At 34.9% G+C, this 13,414-nt stretch overlaps 1 protein-coding gene across 2 annotated transcripts; it reads left to right on the top strand.

Moving 5' to 3' along the window:
- The first annotated feature begins 1,225 nt into the window (after nt 1-1,225).
- Nucleotides 1,226-10,369, top strand: LOC6572014 (alpha/beta hydrolase domain-containing protein 17B). Of its 2 annotated transcripts, XM_001998132.4 has the most exons (5): nt 1,226-1,975; nt 2,034-2,213; nt 2,303-2,435; nt 2,824-3,076; nt 8,527-8,898. In XM_001998132.4, exons 1-4 carry the CDS (start codon nt 1,512-1,514, stop codon nt 2,905-2,907), a joined length of 861 nt encoding a protein of 286 aa, XP_001998168.1. In that variant the 5' UTR covers nt 1,226-1,511; the 3' UTR covers nt 2,908-3,076; nt 8,527-8,898. The 2 variants fall into 2 exon arrangements, with proteins under 2 accessions (XP_001998168.1, XP_032586089.1); XM_032730198.2 differs by lacking the exons at nt 1,226-1,975; nt 2,034-2,213; nt 2,303-2,435 and having other exon boundaries at nt 2,918-3,076; nt 8,527-10,369.
- Nucleotides 10,370-13,414: the final 3,045 nt, after the last annotated feature.

Genomic DNA, 13,414 nt, shown 5'->3' with positions numbered 1-13,414 from the left:
AATGGGTTCAGGGTATAAAAAGTAAGAAAGCTATAGTCGAGACTGCTCGACTACGAGATCCCCTGAACCCTTGGAGCAATAGCTATTTCAATCATTTTTCGCGTCTTTCAGCTTACTCAAGAAACACACACACACCCACGCATACACACACAAACGCATACACACATACACAAACATTTACACACACACATACACAAAAAAATACACACACAAGCACCCACGCATGAACACGCATGGGCTGCAGTGTTGGCTTACTATGAGAACTTAATTGTTTAATAACTTTTTTTGTGGACATACGATCTTCATGAAACTTTCAGATTATGATAACAACATATGCATGTATTTGTCAAAGCACAAGTCTCTAGTATTTGAAATACGTTTTTTACAAAAGTGTGGGTGAGGGGGTGGATATAGGGGTGTGGGGTAAATTTTAACAAAAACCGAAATTGCATAAATTGCATATAAGCATACGTAAAAAATGACATTTTAAAACAAATTTCGAAATGTTAACAATCTAACTAACCATTTCACAACAATCAATTCACACACTGTATTAGGCCCCCAATTTTAAATGCACAGAACGAAGACCAGCCTCAAATAAGGGAACACCTTTTAAATAGACAACAACAAAGACAACGCTTTCATACCCTTCCCACGAATAACCATCGAAACGCTTACATTTTGTTTGCAAGAGCGTAACAAATGCTTTTATGATTTCAGTATATCCTTCACTCAAAAGGAAAGAGCTGGGATCGTCGCGAATAATTTTCAATTTCTGTGCGCTGCTGCTATTTGAGAGACCATAGAGAGAGAGAGAGCATAAAGAGAGGGAGAGAGTGAGTAAGGGAAAAAGAGCGCATAACCGTGCTTCATATGATAATGTGTACTTTGCGTGGCAGCAGTCGCAGCGCACTGATTTTGTCGTGCCTTATTTTCACTGCTTGAGCCTCAAACGACCGAGCCGACCAAATACGAAGTTGTCCGGTCGCTTCAGCGCATTTTTACGGTGTTGAAAAAGTTTGTTCTACATGTCTAGTCTATGTGTTCTCTGGTTACTGATATAACACACCATACTCTATTAATTTTCATTTTTGTTTGAATAGTGGTACAAATTATTGATCTTCGTGTTCTATTCTATAGTAACAAAAAAACTAACAATAAATCCTCCGTCATTCGATATCATTTATAAAAAGAATCGATAGTTAAAGTGTTGATTGAACCTAATGGAATGGGAGCGTCAGAACATGCATATGTATAATATATGTACGGGCATTACACTTACAAATTGTTGTGACAGTGATTCAACTAAAAAACATGAGAATGCTCATCTTATAACGATTAAATATAAAATCTGTAATTAATTAATTATAATTATAATTTTCATTGTTCAGTTTGACCAGCAAATCTTGAAAATTTTAAATAAATACGCTTCATAAAAGGCATTTGCTCGGGCTTAGAAGTGAATTTAAGTTAAGATCTTAATACTCCCTTGTGGGTTATATATATTGAGTATGTTTAGCATTAGTGAACTGTGCTGCATGTTCTGCTGCCCACCGTGTCCTGGACCAATCGCTGCTAAACTAGCTTTTCAACCGCCTGAGCCAACATACAAATTGACTGCTGCCGATGACACAAATATTAAATACAATTTACAACTGTATGATCGTGCTGAGTGGCAGTACTCGGAACGTGAGAAATCGAAAATTGAGGCATTTTTTACCCGTACATCGCGTGGAAATTTGATCACTTGCACATATGTTCGTTGCAGCAAAAATGCAAAATATACTCTGCTCTTTTCTCATGGAAATGCAGTTGATTTAGGACAAATGAGTAGCTTCTATCTGACTCTTGGCTCACAAATCAATTGCAATATATTTGGCTATGATTATTCGGGATATGGCATGAGCGGTGGAAAGCCTTCAGAAAAAAATTTATATGCAGATATCGAAGCTGCTTGGCAAGCGATGCGTACCAGGTAATAGATATGGGAATTAAACTCAATATAATGTTATATTAATTCCAGTTTTTCAAAGGTTAAACATTAGTCCAGAAACTATTATATTATATGGGCAGAGTATAGGAACAGTTCCAACTGTTGATTTAGCATCACGTTACGAAGTTGGTGCTGTTATACTTCATTCACCTTTGATGTCGGGTCTAAGAGTTGTTTTTAGGAACACAAAGAGAACTTGGTTTTTTGATGCTTTTCCCAGGTAAAGAATAGTTAAAATAAATTTAAAAAAAAAAAAAACGTTAATCTGCAAATAATTTAATTTAATTGCTTTATGAAATACAAAAATAGTATTGATAAAGTCGCAAAAGTGAAATCACCAGTTTTGGTTATTCATGGAACTGACGACGAGGTCATTGACTTTTCCCATGGAATTGGTATTTACGAGCGTTGTCCTAAGACTGTGGAACCATTTTGGGTGGAGGTAATAAAAGAATATTCCTATATATATATATTACAAATTTTTATTTATTTATTTATTTATTTTTTTTTGTATAAATATAATAAAAGATAACTTGCACTCCCGTGCTCTTGATAAATATATGAAATTATTTTAGCTTTTATTGGCCATTGTTTATAAATTTTTGAGAATTGTTTATATATATCAATTTTATAATTTTTAGTTTTAATAATTCCATTAAATGCAACAAAATATTAAATAAGCCTGTACAAAATAGAAATCTGTGTTATTTAAAAACCTATTCAAGAATGAACGTACTCGAATATCAAAGCTTCAGGTTATATCTTAAAGTGTGATTACTTGTTTAACATATTGCTTTGTTATTTACTTCGAACTGATATCTTTATTTCAGGGAGCTGGCCATAATGATGTTGAACTACACCCGCAATACTACGAACGATTGAGAAAGTTTCTGTCCGTGGAATTAATTAAATGACAATTAAAGATAAATGTCGATGGAAGCGTTTGTAATAACACATCTGATGGAGCAACTAATTCGAATCCTTTGGCAGCAAGCTTAAAATTAAGTGAAAAACCTCCAACGACTCCGGACGCAACAGAAAATGAATCTAATAACAAAAAAATTAAGCATGATGATAATGATGGTTAGTAACAATAACACAAACAAAATAATTTTTATATATGCTTATTTTATGTGCACTTTCGGAAGTAATCTAGAATAAGTAATAAACAGATTTTTAATTATTACTATTATTATTTAATATATCTTCCGATTCCGTTCCAAACTATATGCAATAATTTCCTAAGTAATGTATGATGTTAAACAATAAAAAGAATTTAAAGTGTACGTTTTAAGATCTAAAAGTATAATATATATTTTTTTAGATTAGCGCGAATTGCAATTCTTTGTCAGATACGATACTACAAATTAGTCAAGCATTTCTTAAAATGTATATCCAAGACATTAATTCTTTTAGATATATTGTTCTTTTAAGATGTTCGAAAAACTTTCCATTTCAGCACCTTCACTCATTCACGAAAGTGAATTATATTGGTGTATTGTGTATATGTTATATTGTTATATTGGTTTTGTGCAAGGTCCGTCTTGTCCGACCATCTGTCTGTCTGTCCGTTCGTCCGTATGAACGCAATTTTTTCAGCGGATCAATGCGTAAGCATTCAAATTTTGTAATTAGGTTACTGTTAGCTCGTTCTAAGAACTGACCAAAAATGATGTGTCTACGCCCATTAGGGGCGTGGAAAATCGGGAAAAACTGAATTTTCTACAGTAGAGCTAAACTTAACTGCCAAATTGCTGATGGGATGGGAATGAGTATTCCGCAGTCGGGACCACCGGACTGCAACGTTCTTACTTGTTGTTAATGGGTTTAGTCGATTTCTTAATAGTATTTATTTAATTCCTTTATATTGTATATTTATGTATATGTATATATTTTGATAGTTTTTATCACTACTCACCGGAATAATTAAAGTATTGTACAAAACCCAAATAGTCTTAATTAATTTATCAATATTTAAAACCATTTTATTAATAATATTTCGACTTGGTTTCTTTAAATTTAAAATTAAACTCCGATTTGAGTTGAATTTCCTATTTGGACACCCTACAATTATGTATAATCTTAAAAACGTTTTATTCCGTTTTCATTGTACTTATCAAATATATCCCGCTCTGCTTCTAATTTATTAATTTCTGATTGCAAAGACTATACAGTTGCGAAAAATAAAATAGCACCACTTGCAAACGCAAAGTTTAAGAAGTTCTCCTAGGTGCATTTATCAATGTATTGATCTAATTTTTTCTTGTATATAAGCAGAAAACAATTAATAATCGCAACAAGCAAGAATTATCCCAAAAATATTAATCGTTTTTATATAATTCAAAAAATTCTCAAAAAAGTCGTAAAAATGCCGAAAAAAATAATAGCACCACTAACCCTTTTCGAGTGAAAATCTATATTTTTCGCAGATTTGAATATCTTCAAAAGCACTAATTGATGAGATTTGTTGGTTATATATCTATTTTGATTAAAATATTTTCAGAATTTGTGAAAATTTTCAAAAAAAATGGGTCGTGAAGAGCATTACACCACTGAACAACCCAAACTCATCAAAAAGTTGATTTCGGCTCAAAATTTTCACAGGAAAGTTGGTCATTTGATGGGTTGTTCAAATGAAATGATCCACAATGCATTAATCCATAAAAAAAATTAATGAAAAGCGCGGATTGCGTTGAGTTCTGACCCAAAATCATGTCACTCGTCTCATTTACGAGAGTAAAAGGATCCTTTTAAGCCGGCTACTCAACTGAAAAAGGACCTAAACATATCAGCAATGGACCAAACAGTACGGAAATATTTAAGACATCTCGATTTGAACACTTTCCGTTCAAGAAAAGAACCATATTTGAATATAAAACACATTTCCAAACGGATGGCGTTTGCAAGGGAAACACAAAAATTGGTCTACGAAGGAATGAATGAATGAAGGAATGCTAATTTTTAGTGGAAAAGGATCGCGGTCCTACGTGAGACATCCACAGAACTTAGAATTCGGTCCTAGATATACAAAAAAAACCCTTAAGCATAGCGGATCAAGTGTATTAGTATGAGACTACTTTTTTGCAAACGCCATCCGTTTGGAAATGTGTTTTATATTCAAATATGGTTCTTTTCTTGAACGGAAAGTGTTCAAATCGAGATGTCTTAAATATTTCCGTACTGTTTGGTCCATTGCTGATATGTTTAGGTCCTTTTTCAGTTGAGTAGCCGGCTTAAAAGGATCCTTTTACTCTCGTAAATGAGACGATAATTCTTGCTTGTTGCGATTATTAATTGTTTTCTGCTTATATACAAGAAAAAATTAGATCAATACATTGATAAATGCACCTAGGAGAACTTCTTAAACTTTGCGTTTGCAAGTGGTGCTATTTTATTTTTCGCAGCTGTATATTATATTATATCTATATATATATATATATATATATATATATATATATATATATATAATTAATTATATTATATTATATACAACAATTGTACCGCTTTATATTTTATGTTCAAATTCAAGAATGATATTTGCACCTATGTTCGATTTTCGGGAAGCATCAAACAAATATTAACATTCCTTTAATTTATTTCTTTAATAATCTAAATAGAAAATATTAAACTTAGAAGAAAAAAAAAAAGAAAACAAGTAAAGATGCTGTACTCAAGACTGCTCGACTACGAGATCCCCTGAACCCCTTTAACGACTGCTATTTCAGTTATTCTTCGTGTACATAGTATGTACATGCACGAATACATTTGAAACGCTAAACGAGACACTCGTGTTTTGGTAGTGCTTGCTGGCTCACTGTCTCTCAAGCATCGCGGACGAACGAAACAAATCGAGCTATGCTTACATACCGAAAAGTTTGGTATGCAAATGCATGTACAATAAAGAACAGAGCTGGCAAGTGAGAGTTCGTATATGCTCTGCTTCGTATCATACCCGAAAAGCTTGTGCAGACACGATCTCGCTCTGAGCGACACTCTTTATTTTCTTTAGAATCTGTTTCGGTCAGACGCTTGCAATGACTCATTCGTGTGACGCTCTCAAATGAGTGTCGCGTAAAGACTAATACGATTTTCGGACACACAGACTCTCAGCAAAAGACAGTTTGACTAAAAAACTCAGCAGAAATTGTTTTTGCCTTCGTGTGCATGTAAATACACGCATACATACATACAAAAAGAACACAACAATCGCGCGTGATTACCCATACAAACGCAACTAACAGTTTGCTTCAATTAACTCAAGCAAACGATCAGTGTTTGGCTTGAGCGAAACGAAAACAGAAATAACTGTCTCGCTCAAACCGCGAGCGAGCTAAGCCAGTCACGACAAAAACAGTTTCTGCCTGAGTTTTTTTTGATTGTGTCAGTGAAAGGCACTTATTTGCAGTTAACGAAAAAGTGGTAACAGTTATTTGCGAGCTATGATAAAGAAGCAACGAACGAAAGAAAATATAAAGTATCATTCAAGTTTTGTTTTCGTTTTAGCTATCAGCTAGTGTTGCTTAGAGTGTTTCAGCTAAATTTAGCATATTACTATTGAATACAGAAACACATTTTAATTTTTATAAACTTAGCCATATAGATATATATTTTATTTTATTTTATTTTTTATACCCTAAGCCCATTGAAAATGTGAAATCAGGGTATAATGGTTTTGTTGAAATGTATGTAACAGGCAGAAGGAGGCGTGGCAGACCCCACAAAGTATATATATTCTTGATCAGGGCGACGAGCTGAGTCGATTTGGCCCTGTCCGTCTGTCCGTATGTTTGAGCGCGTCGATTTCCGAAGATATAAGAGCTAAAGACTTCAAATTTTTTTTAAAATGTCCGTAATTACAGCGCGCATATCAAGTTTATCATTAAAAATCGATAACTCATCCCGATCTTTTTTATCGATAAAAAAAACCTTATCGAAAACCAGTTATAAAATTATATCTTCTACACCTTTATTGCTAGAGTCTCCAAATTTTTAATGTAATTTATACAATTTCGATTTTTGTTAAAATTTACCCCCCACCCTTAAATTCACCCCCTCACCCTCACTTTTGTAAAATACTAGAGACTTGTGCTTTGGCAATTACATGCATATCCATGTTATAATCATAATCTGAAAGTTTCATGATCATACGTAGTTTCATCATACGATCATACGAAAGTTTCAGATCGTACGTCCACAAAAAAAGTTATTAAGCAATTAAGTTCTCATAGTAAGCGCTCACTGCCGCCCATGCGTGTTTATGCGTGGGTGCTTGTGTGTGTATGTGTGTGTGTATGCGTGTGTGTGTGTGTGTATGTATGTTTGTGTGTGCGTACGTGCGTGTGTGTGTGTGTGTGTCTGTGTTTCTTGTGTAAGCTGAAAGACGCGAAAAATTATTGAAATATCTATTGCTTCAAGGGTTCAGGGGATCTCGTAGTCGAGCAGTCTCGACTAGAGCTTTCTTACTTGTTTTTTTTTTTTTTCAAATTGAAATTTAAAACCATAATTTTATTAATCATGGCCAATTAGCCAATTCCAGCCTGATTTTTGCTCAGCAACAGCGCGTTACTCGCTTTTCATTTCGTTTCGTTTCTCTGGATTTTTGTTTTACTCTGCTCAAAGCGTAAGAAGTAAAGTAAAACAGAAGACTTGGCGACTTTGAGTACCATTCGTTTCGTTTTGCAGCAATGCTGCGATGCTCAAACACTTGCAAATATCTGTATATTTGGAAGACGACCGCAAGCGAGCATACCCATGCAGGCCTCTAGTACATACGTACACACAGACACTCGCGTACGCATAAACACGCATGAATTGCAGAGTGGGCTTATTATGGGAACTTAATTGTTTAATACTTTTCTTGTGGATGGACTATCTTCATGAAACTTGTAGATCGTGATTATAACTTAAAATGCGCCTTTTACAAATTAAGTGGTGAGGGGGTTGATATAATGGTAGGGGGTGAGTTATAATTAAAATCTAAGTTCTATAAAGTAGATATAAATCTACATTTACAATTAAGCGACTCTGCTTTAAAGATGTAGGAGATATAATTAAATAACTGATTTTTGCTAATGTTTTTAATCGTTAACAAAATACTGGGATGAGTTATTGATTTTTGCAGATAAACAGAATATCCGGGCTATATGTACGGACATTTAAAAAAAAACTTCAATTCTCTAACTATTATATCTTCTGAGACCGACGCGTTCACACATACGGACAGACCAACACACGGACAGACAGGGCTAAATCGACTCAGCTCATCGGATCAGTAAAATATATACTTTATGGGGTCTGCTACGCCTCCTTCTGCCTGCTATATACATTTTAACAATACCATTATACCCTGATTTCCCATTTTCAATGGGTTCAGGGTATAAACATAAAAACAAAATATATACGTGTGTCTAAGTTCATTATATTATTGCTTATATTATTGATTATAATAATTTAATTTACAATTAGAAGAATTTAGCAATTTTTCGGCTTGATTTTTTTTGACATAAAAGTATTAAACAATGATATCGTTTCAGGTCTCTCAACATCCAATTCGACTACGTCAAAAATTGTTGCAGAAAAGTTTCTCTAGCAAAAAAAATCGGGCTACACCGCTATCATGGCCCAAAGTATGTGTTCTTCACAACAATCAGATATTACCTTTTCAAATGAATATGAAAAAATTGACTCTAAAAAACTCGAAAATCGCTCAATGTATATCATTAAAAATACAGATGAGATGCAATTAAGCAGCTTTAAGCAACTTTGTAATCCTGCTCCGACACTTCCTATACATTCTCCACATTCTCCCGGTCATCTCAATCCATATCCTAATACTCAGCAAAGAAAACTGTCAGCTAGGTACATAGATAATAAAATTATCAAACAAAAGTCTGCAAAGAAAACAATTAATGTTCAAGAAATTTCTGAAAATCCAGTTTGTTTCAGTGAAGAAGAGATACTAGCAACAACAGCTCATTCTAGTAAGATATGTAGATTTACAAAATCAATAAACCAAAATGATTATTTAGGAAATTCTGCAATGAAATGTATTGTTAAGGATAATCCGAAGAGAAATTTTTTAAATTCGATGCTTGAGAACATGCCGAATCAAAAGGATATGAATACTATGGAAGAAACACATTTACGTAAAAAGGAAATGTCAACAAGTAATTTAAAATTTACAAAAATTTCTTTAGATGTAAATCAGAAACCTAAAAGCTCTCTTGAGGCTCAAGACAATCATAATAGACATCAATTTATTTTCAAAATTAGTAAATCTGAGCAGACATCGCCAAATATCATTTATAAAAACTCTATTTTTGACTATAGTTATAACAAAAGAAGTACAGATTCTTTGCTACGAGTTTCAGGTATAGACCCATGGATAAAGAAAACTGACTTGTCAGATTATGGGTTAGTTGAAGTTGGGAAAAGTACAGCGGATCCTTGGGTCAAGCGTCCAAACAGTGGTCACAAAAAAACAGCATTTACTAAAGAAAGATGTCAAAATGGAAATGTAAGATCAGGTTGTGCAAATGCAGATTTTGTTCCAGAAACAAAAGAAAAATCTTACTTAAAACCAGATATGCCACATCAACAAAAATGTAGAAATGGGGAATCGGTACTTTCTGCACCTCCTTCTCCTAGTCTAAAAAATACGTTTAATAATATCTGTAACATACATTATTCACAAAAGAAAAGTTTTCCGACAAAATCAGCCAGTTTTTCACCAGCTAAAGGTAAACCATTGCTGAGTTCATTTGAAGATTCTTTATATGTCAATTTAACATCACTTCAATCAGTATCAATAAATTCAAATTCTGTTACAAATCCAAATCAATTAAGAGACACAGAAAATAGAAATTCATATCGCTTAAATGTAAACAATTCCAATAATTTACTCAGTAGGCACAGCTTTTCTTCTTCAATTTCTAAACCGTCTAAAGATGAACTTCAATTAAATATTCGTCGTCTATCGGAACAAATGGGTCGAATGGACAATGTACAACTTTTATTGAGTAATGATAGCAGTGTTAATAATCAAGAATATGCTGTGGGAGAAACTTTTGCGCAAAGAGCACAAATTTACGAATTTCCCGCGACACCCACAGAAAAGGATATAACGGATAAAACAGGCTTTGAAGACATATTGAAATTTAAGAAAGACGGTCGCAGTGCTAAATACAACCTTAAAATTTCAACAGTTGTAGATAAAACGGAGTTGTATATTAGCCATCAGAAGCCAAAACCCATGCCAGAAACCACCTGTTAAACCATTGTTCGAAATTGGATTCTCAAGATGTGCTTGCGTATTTGTGTATGTTTATATATTCGAATCAAAATATGTTAGAATAAATAATGGCATAAATAAATGTATTAATATCAGTTTTATTTAAGCCTGCAAGCTTCACAGTATAAATGCATTTATATAAAATTGGAATGCTTATACATTCCTAATAAAAACACATTATTTTAAGTTGTAGGTTAAAAATATTTGAAAAAACAATGCTTATGTTCTTATGTATTATTTTATCATAAGTATAATTTTTGTAAATCTATTTAATTCATTGTAATAAAGACCTATTTAAGCAATCATACAATTTACAATTCAAAATATTTTCAAGGCGATTGAATTCCTTATTATAGAAGACAATTCTCTGCTCGATACAATTATAATACTCTATTACTTTTTTTAAGAAAACTTTACTCGGGGCACCCAACTAAAGTATCCCTGGATCCCCGTAATTTTGTGTTATCAAATATGCGCATTTATGTGCTTATTAAACCAGAAAAAATGTATACCACTCAATACCCTTCTGGCGAAACTACCTTGAAAGATGTAGGAGATATATGTAATTATACCCTGAGCCCATTGAAAATGGGAAATCAGGTTATAATGGTTCTGTGAAAAGTATGTAACAGGCAGAAGGAAGCATTGCAGACCCCATATACATATGTGTATTCTTGACGCGCTGAGTCGATATAGCCCTGTCCGTCCCTCCGTCCGTATGCACGCTTAGATCCCAGAAGATATAAGAGCTAGAGCTTTTGCATGTATACTCGTGTATACAATACGCAGTACAAGTTTATCACCTTTTCTCGATAACTCATTCAACATCTTTTTATACCCTGAACCCATTTTCAATGGGAAATCAGGGTATAATGGTCTTGTTGAAATGTATGTAACAGGCAGAAGGAGGCGTGGCAGACCCCACAAAGGATATATATTCTTGATCAGGGCGACGAGCTGAGTTGATTTACCCCTGTCCGTCTGTCTTTCGCTATATTTGAACGCGTCGATTTCAAAAGATACAACAGCTAGATACCTCAATTTTTTTGTGAAATGTCCGTGTATACCACGCGGATATCGAGTTTTGCTTAAAAAATCCTCCCGATATTTTTATCGATAAGAAACCCTATCGAAAATCAGCTATGAAATTATATCTCCTACAACTTTAAAGCTAGTCTCCAAATTTTTAATGTAGATTATGTATATGCGATTTATACAATTTCGGTTTTTGCTAAAATTTACCCCCCACAGGCGTATTTCAAATACTAGAGAATTGTGCTTTGGCAAATACATGTACATATATCCGTGTTATGATCATATTCATGAAGGATCGTATGTCCAAAAAAAAAAAGTTATTAAACAATTCTCATAGAAAGCGCACACTGCGCCCATGCGTGCTTAGACGTGGGTGCGTGTATGTGTGTGTGTGTGTGTGTGTGCGTGTGCGTGTGCGTGTGCGTGTGCGTGTGCTTTTGTAAGAAAGACGCGAAAAATTATTGAAATAGCTATTGTTCGAAGGGTTCAGGATCGTTCTGGGATCTCGTAGTCGAGCAGTCTTGACTAGAGCTTTCTTACTTGTTTATCAAGATTTTTTCCAGATTTACTGTGTGTATAAATTTGATGAATACCACCACTAACCATAGAACACATAGACCGGACAAGTAGTGTAAAGCGTTTTGCTCGGCTCTTCGCTTTTCGGGTCGGGCTACAAAAATATACGAAAGCACAATCATTTCGCTTCATGCGCCACTAGCCAGAGAACACAAAGACCGGGCACGTAGTGTAAAGCGTTTTGCACACTTTTTTCGATCGCTCTTCACTTTTCGATTCGGGCTACGAAAATATAAGAAAGCACAATCATTGCGCTTCATGCGCTCGACCAAGATGGTCGGCTGTTGAACAGAAGGTCCCTTTATGCTCAATGTTTCCCTTGCTCTCTCTCTCTCTCTCTCGATGCTCTCTGCTCTCTGCTCTCTTAAATGTATATGTATGTATACATGTGAGCACAAGCAGCAGCTCACGAAAATTGAAATTTCTTCGCGTTAGACTTCCGTTTCTTCCCTTCTGTGTGAAGAGTATACCTATCTCTTCAAATCGTTTGCCATGCTCATGCAAAATGTTTGCGTTTTCGTGATTATTTGTGGGAGCATTAGTTCCCCGACCACTTCGTATTTGCTCGGCTCCTTACTTTTAGGTTCGAGCTACGAAAAAATACGAACGCACATCCATTTCGCTTCATGCGCTCGACCGAGATGGTCAAATGTTGAACAAAAGGTCCCTTTATGCTCAATGTTTCCCTTGCTCTCTCTCTCTCTCGATGCTCTCTGCTCTCTCGAATGTGTATATGTATGTATGCACGTGAGCACAAGCAGCAGCTCACGAAAATTGAAATTTCGTCGCAGCGAGAACCCATGCGAAGATCACTTCACAAGATCGACTAAATGCAAATGCTGGGCTTTAAAATTGCTACAGGCATGAAGAGCTTCGCACACAGGCATACAAATGCTTATGGTACATGTAGCAAGAGACAGTGTGTGTGTGTGTGTGTGCATGCTTGTCGCGAAAACATTTTCATTATGCGCACCAACGCTTTCATACCCTTCCCACAAATAATAACGAAAACGCAAATATTTTGTAGGAGCTTGGCAAACGGTTTGAAAAGTTCGGTATACTCTTCACACAGAAGGGAAGGCATGGGTTCTTGCTGCGACGAAATTTCAATTTTCGTGAGCTGCTGCTTGTGCTCACATGCATACATACATATACACATTCGAGAGAGCAGAGAGCATCGTGATAGAGAGAGAGCAAGGGAAACATTGAGCATAGAGTGACCTTTTGTTCAACATTTGACCATCTCGGTCGAGCGCATGAAGCGAAAAGATTGTGCGTTCCTATTTTTTCGTAGCTCGAACCTAAAAGTAAGGAGCCGAGCGAATCCAAAGCTGGGTGGGGTGTTAAAGCCTCAGAAATAGCGTGCAACAAGCTTTCCACTAGTCTAGTCTATGTGTTCTCTGGTTAGTGGCTGAACGGAATGAAACGGAAACAAATTATATCAAACCGATAAATCTTGAATGCGTTTAAAAATGTGTAGAGGTGGAAACTCGGATTAAATAATATCGATACTAATTTTA

Source organism: Drosophila mojavensis, unplaced genomic scaffold (genome assembly GCF_018153725.1).
Source record: "Drosophila mojavensis isolate 15081-1352.22 unplaced genomic scaffold, ASM1815372v1 contig_19, whole genome shotgun sequence".
NCBI classification, from domain to species: domain Eukaryota; kingdom Metazoa; phylum Arthropoda; class Insecta; order Diptera; family Drosophilidae; genus Drosophila; species Drosophila mojavensis.
This window is presented reverse-complemented; position numbering and strand designations above follow the sequence as displayed.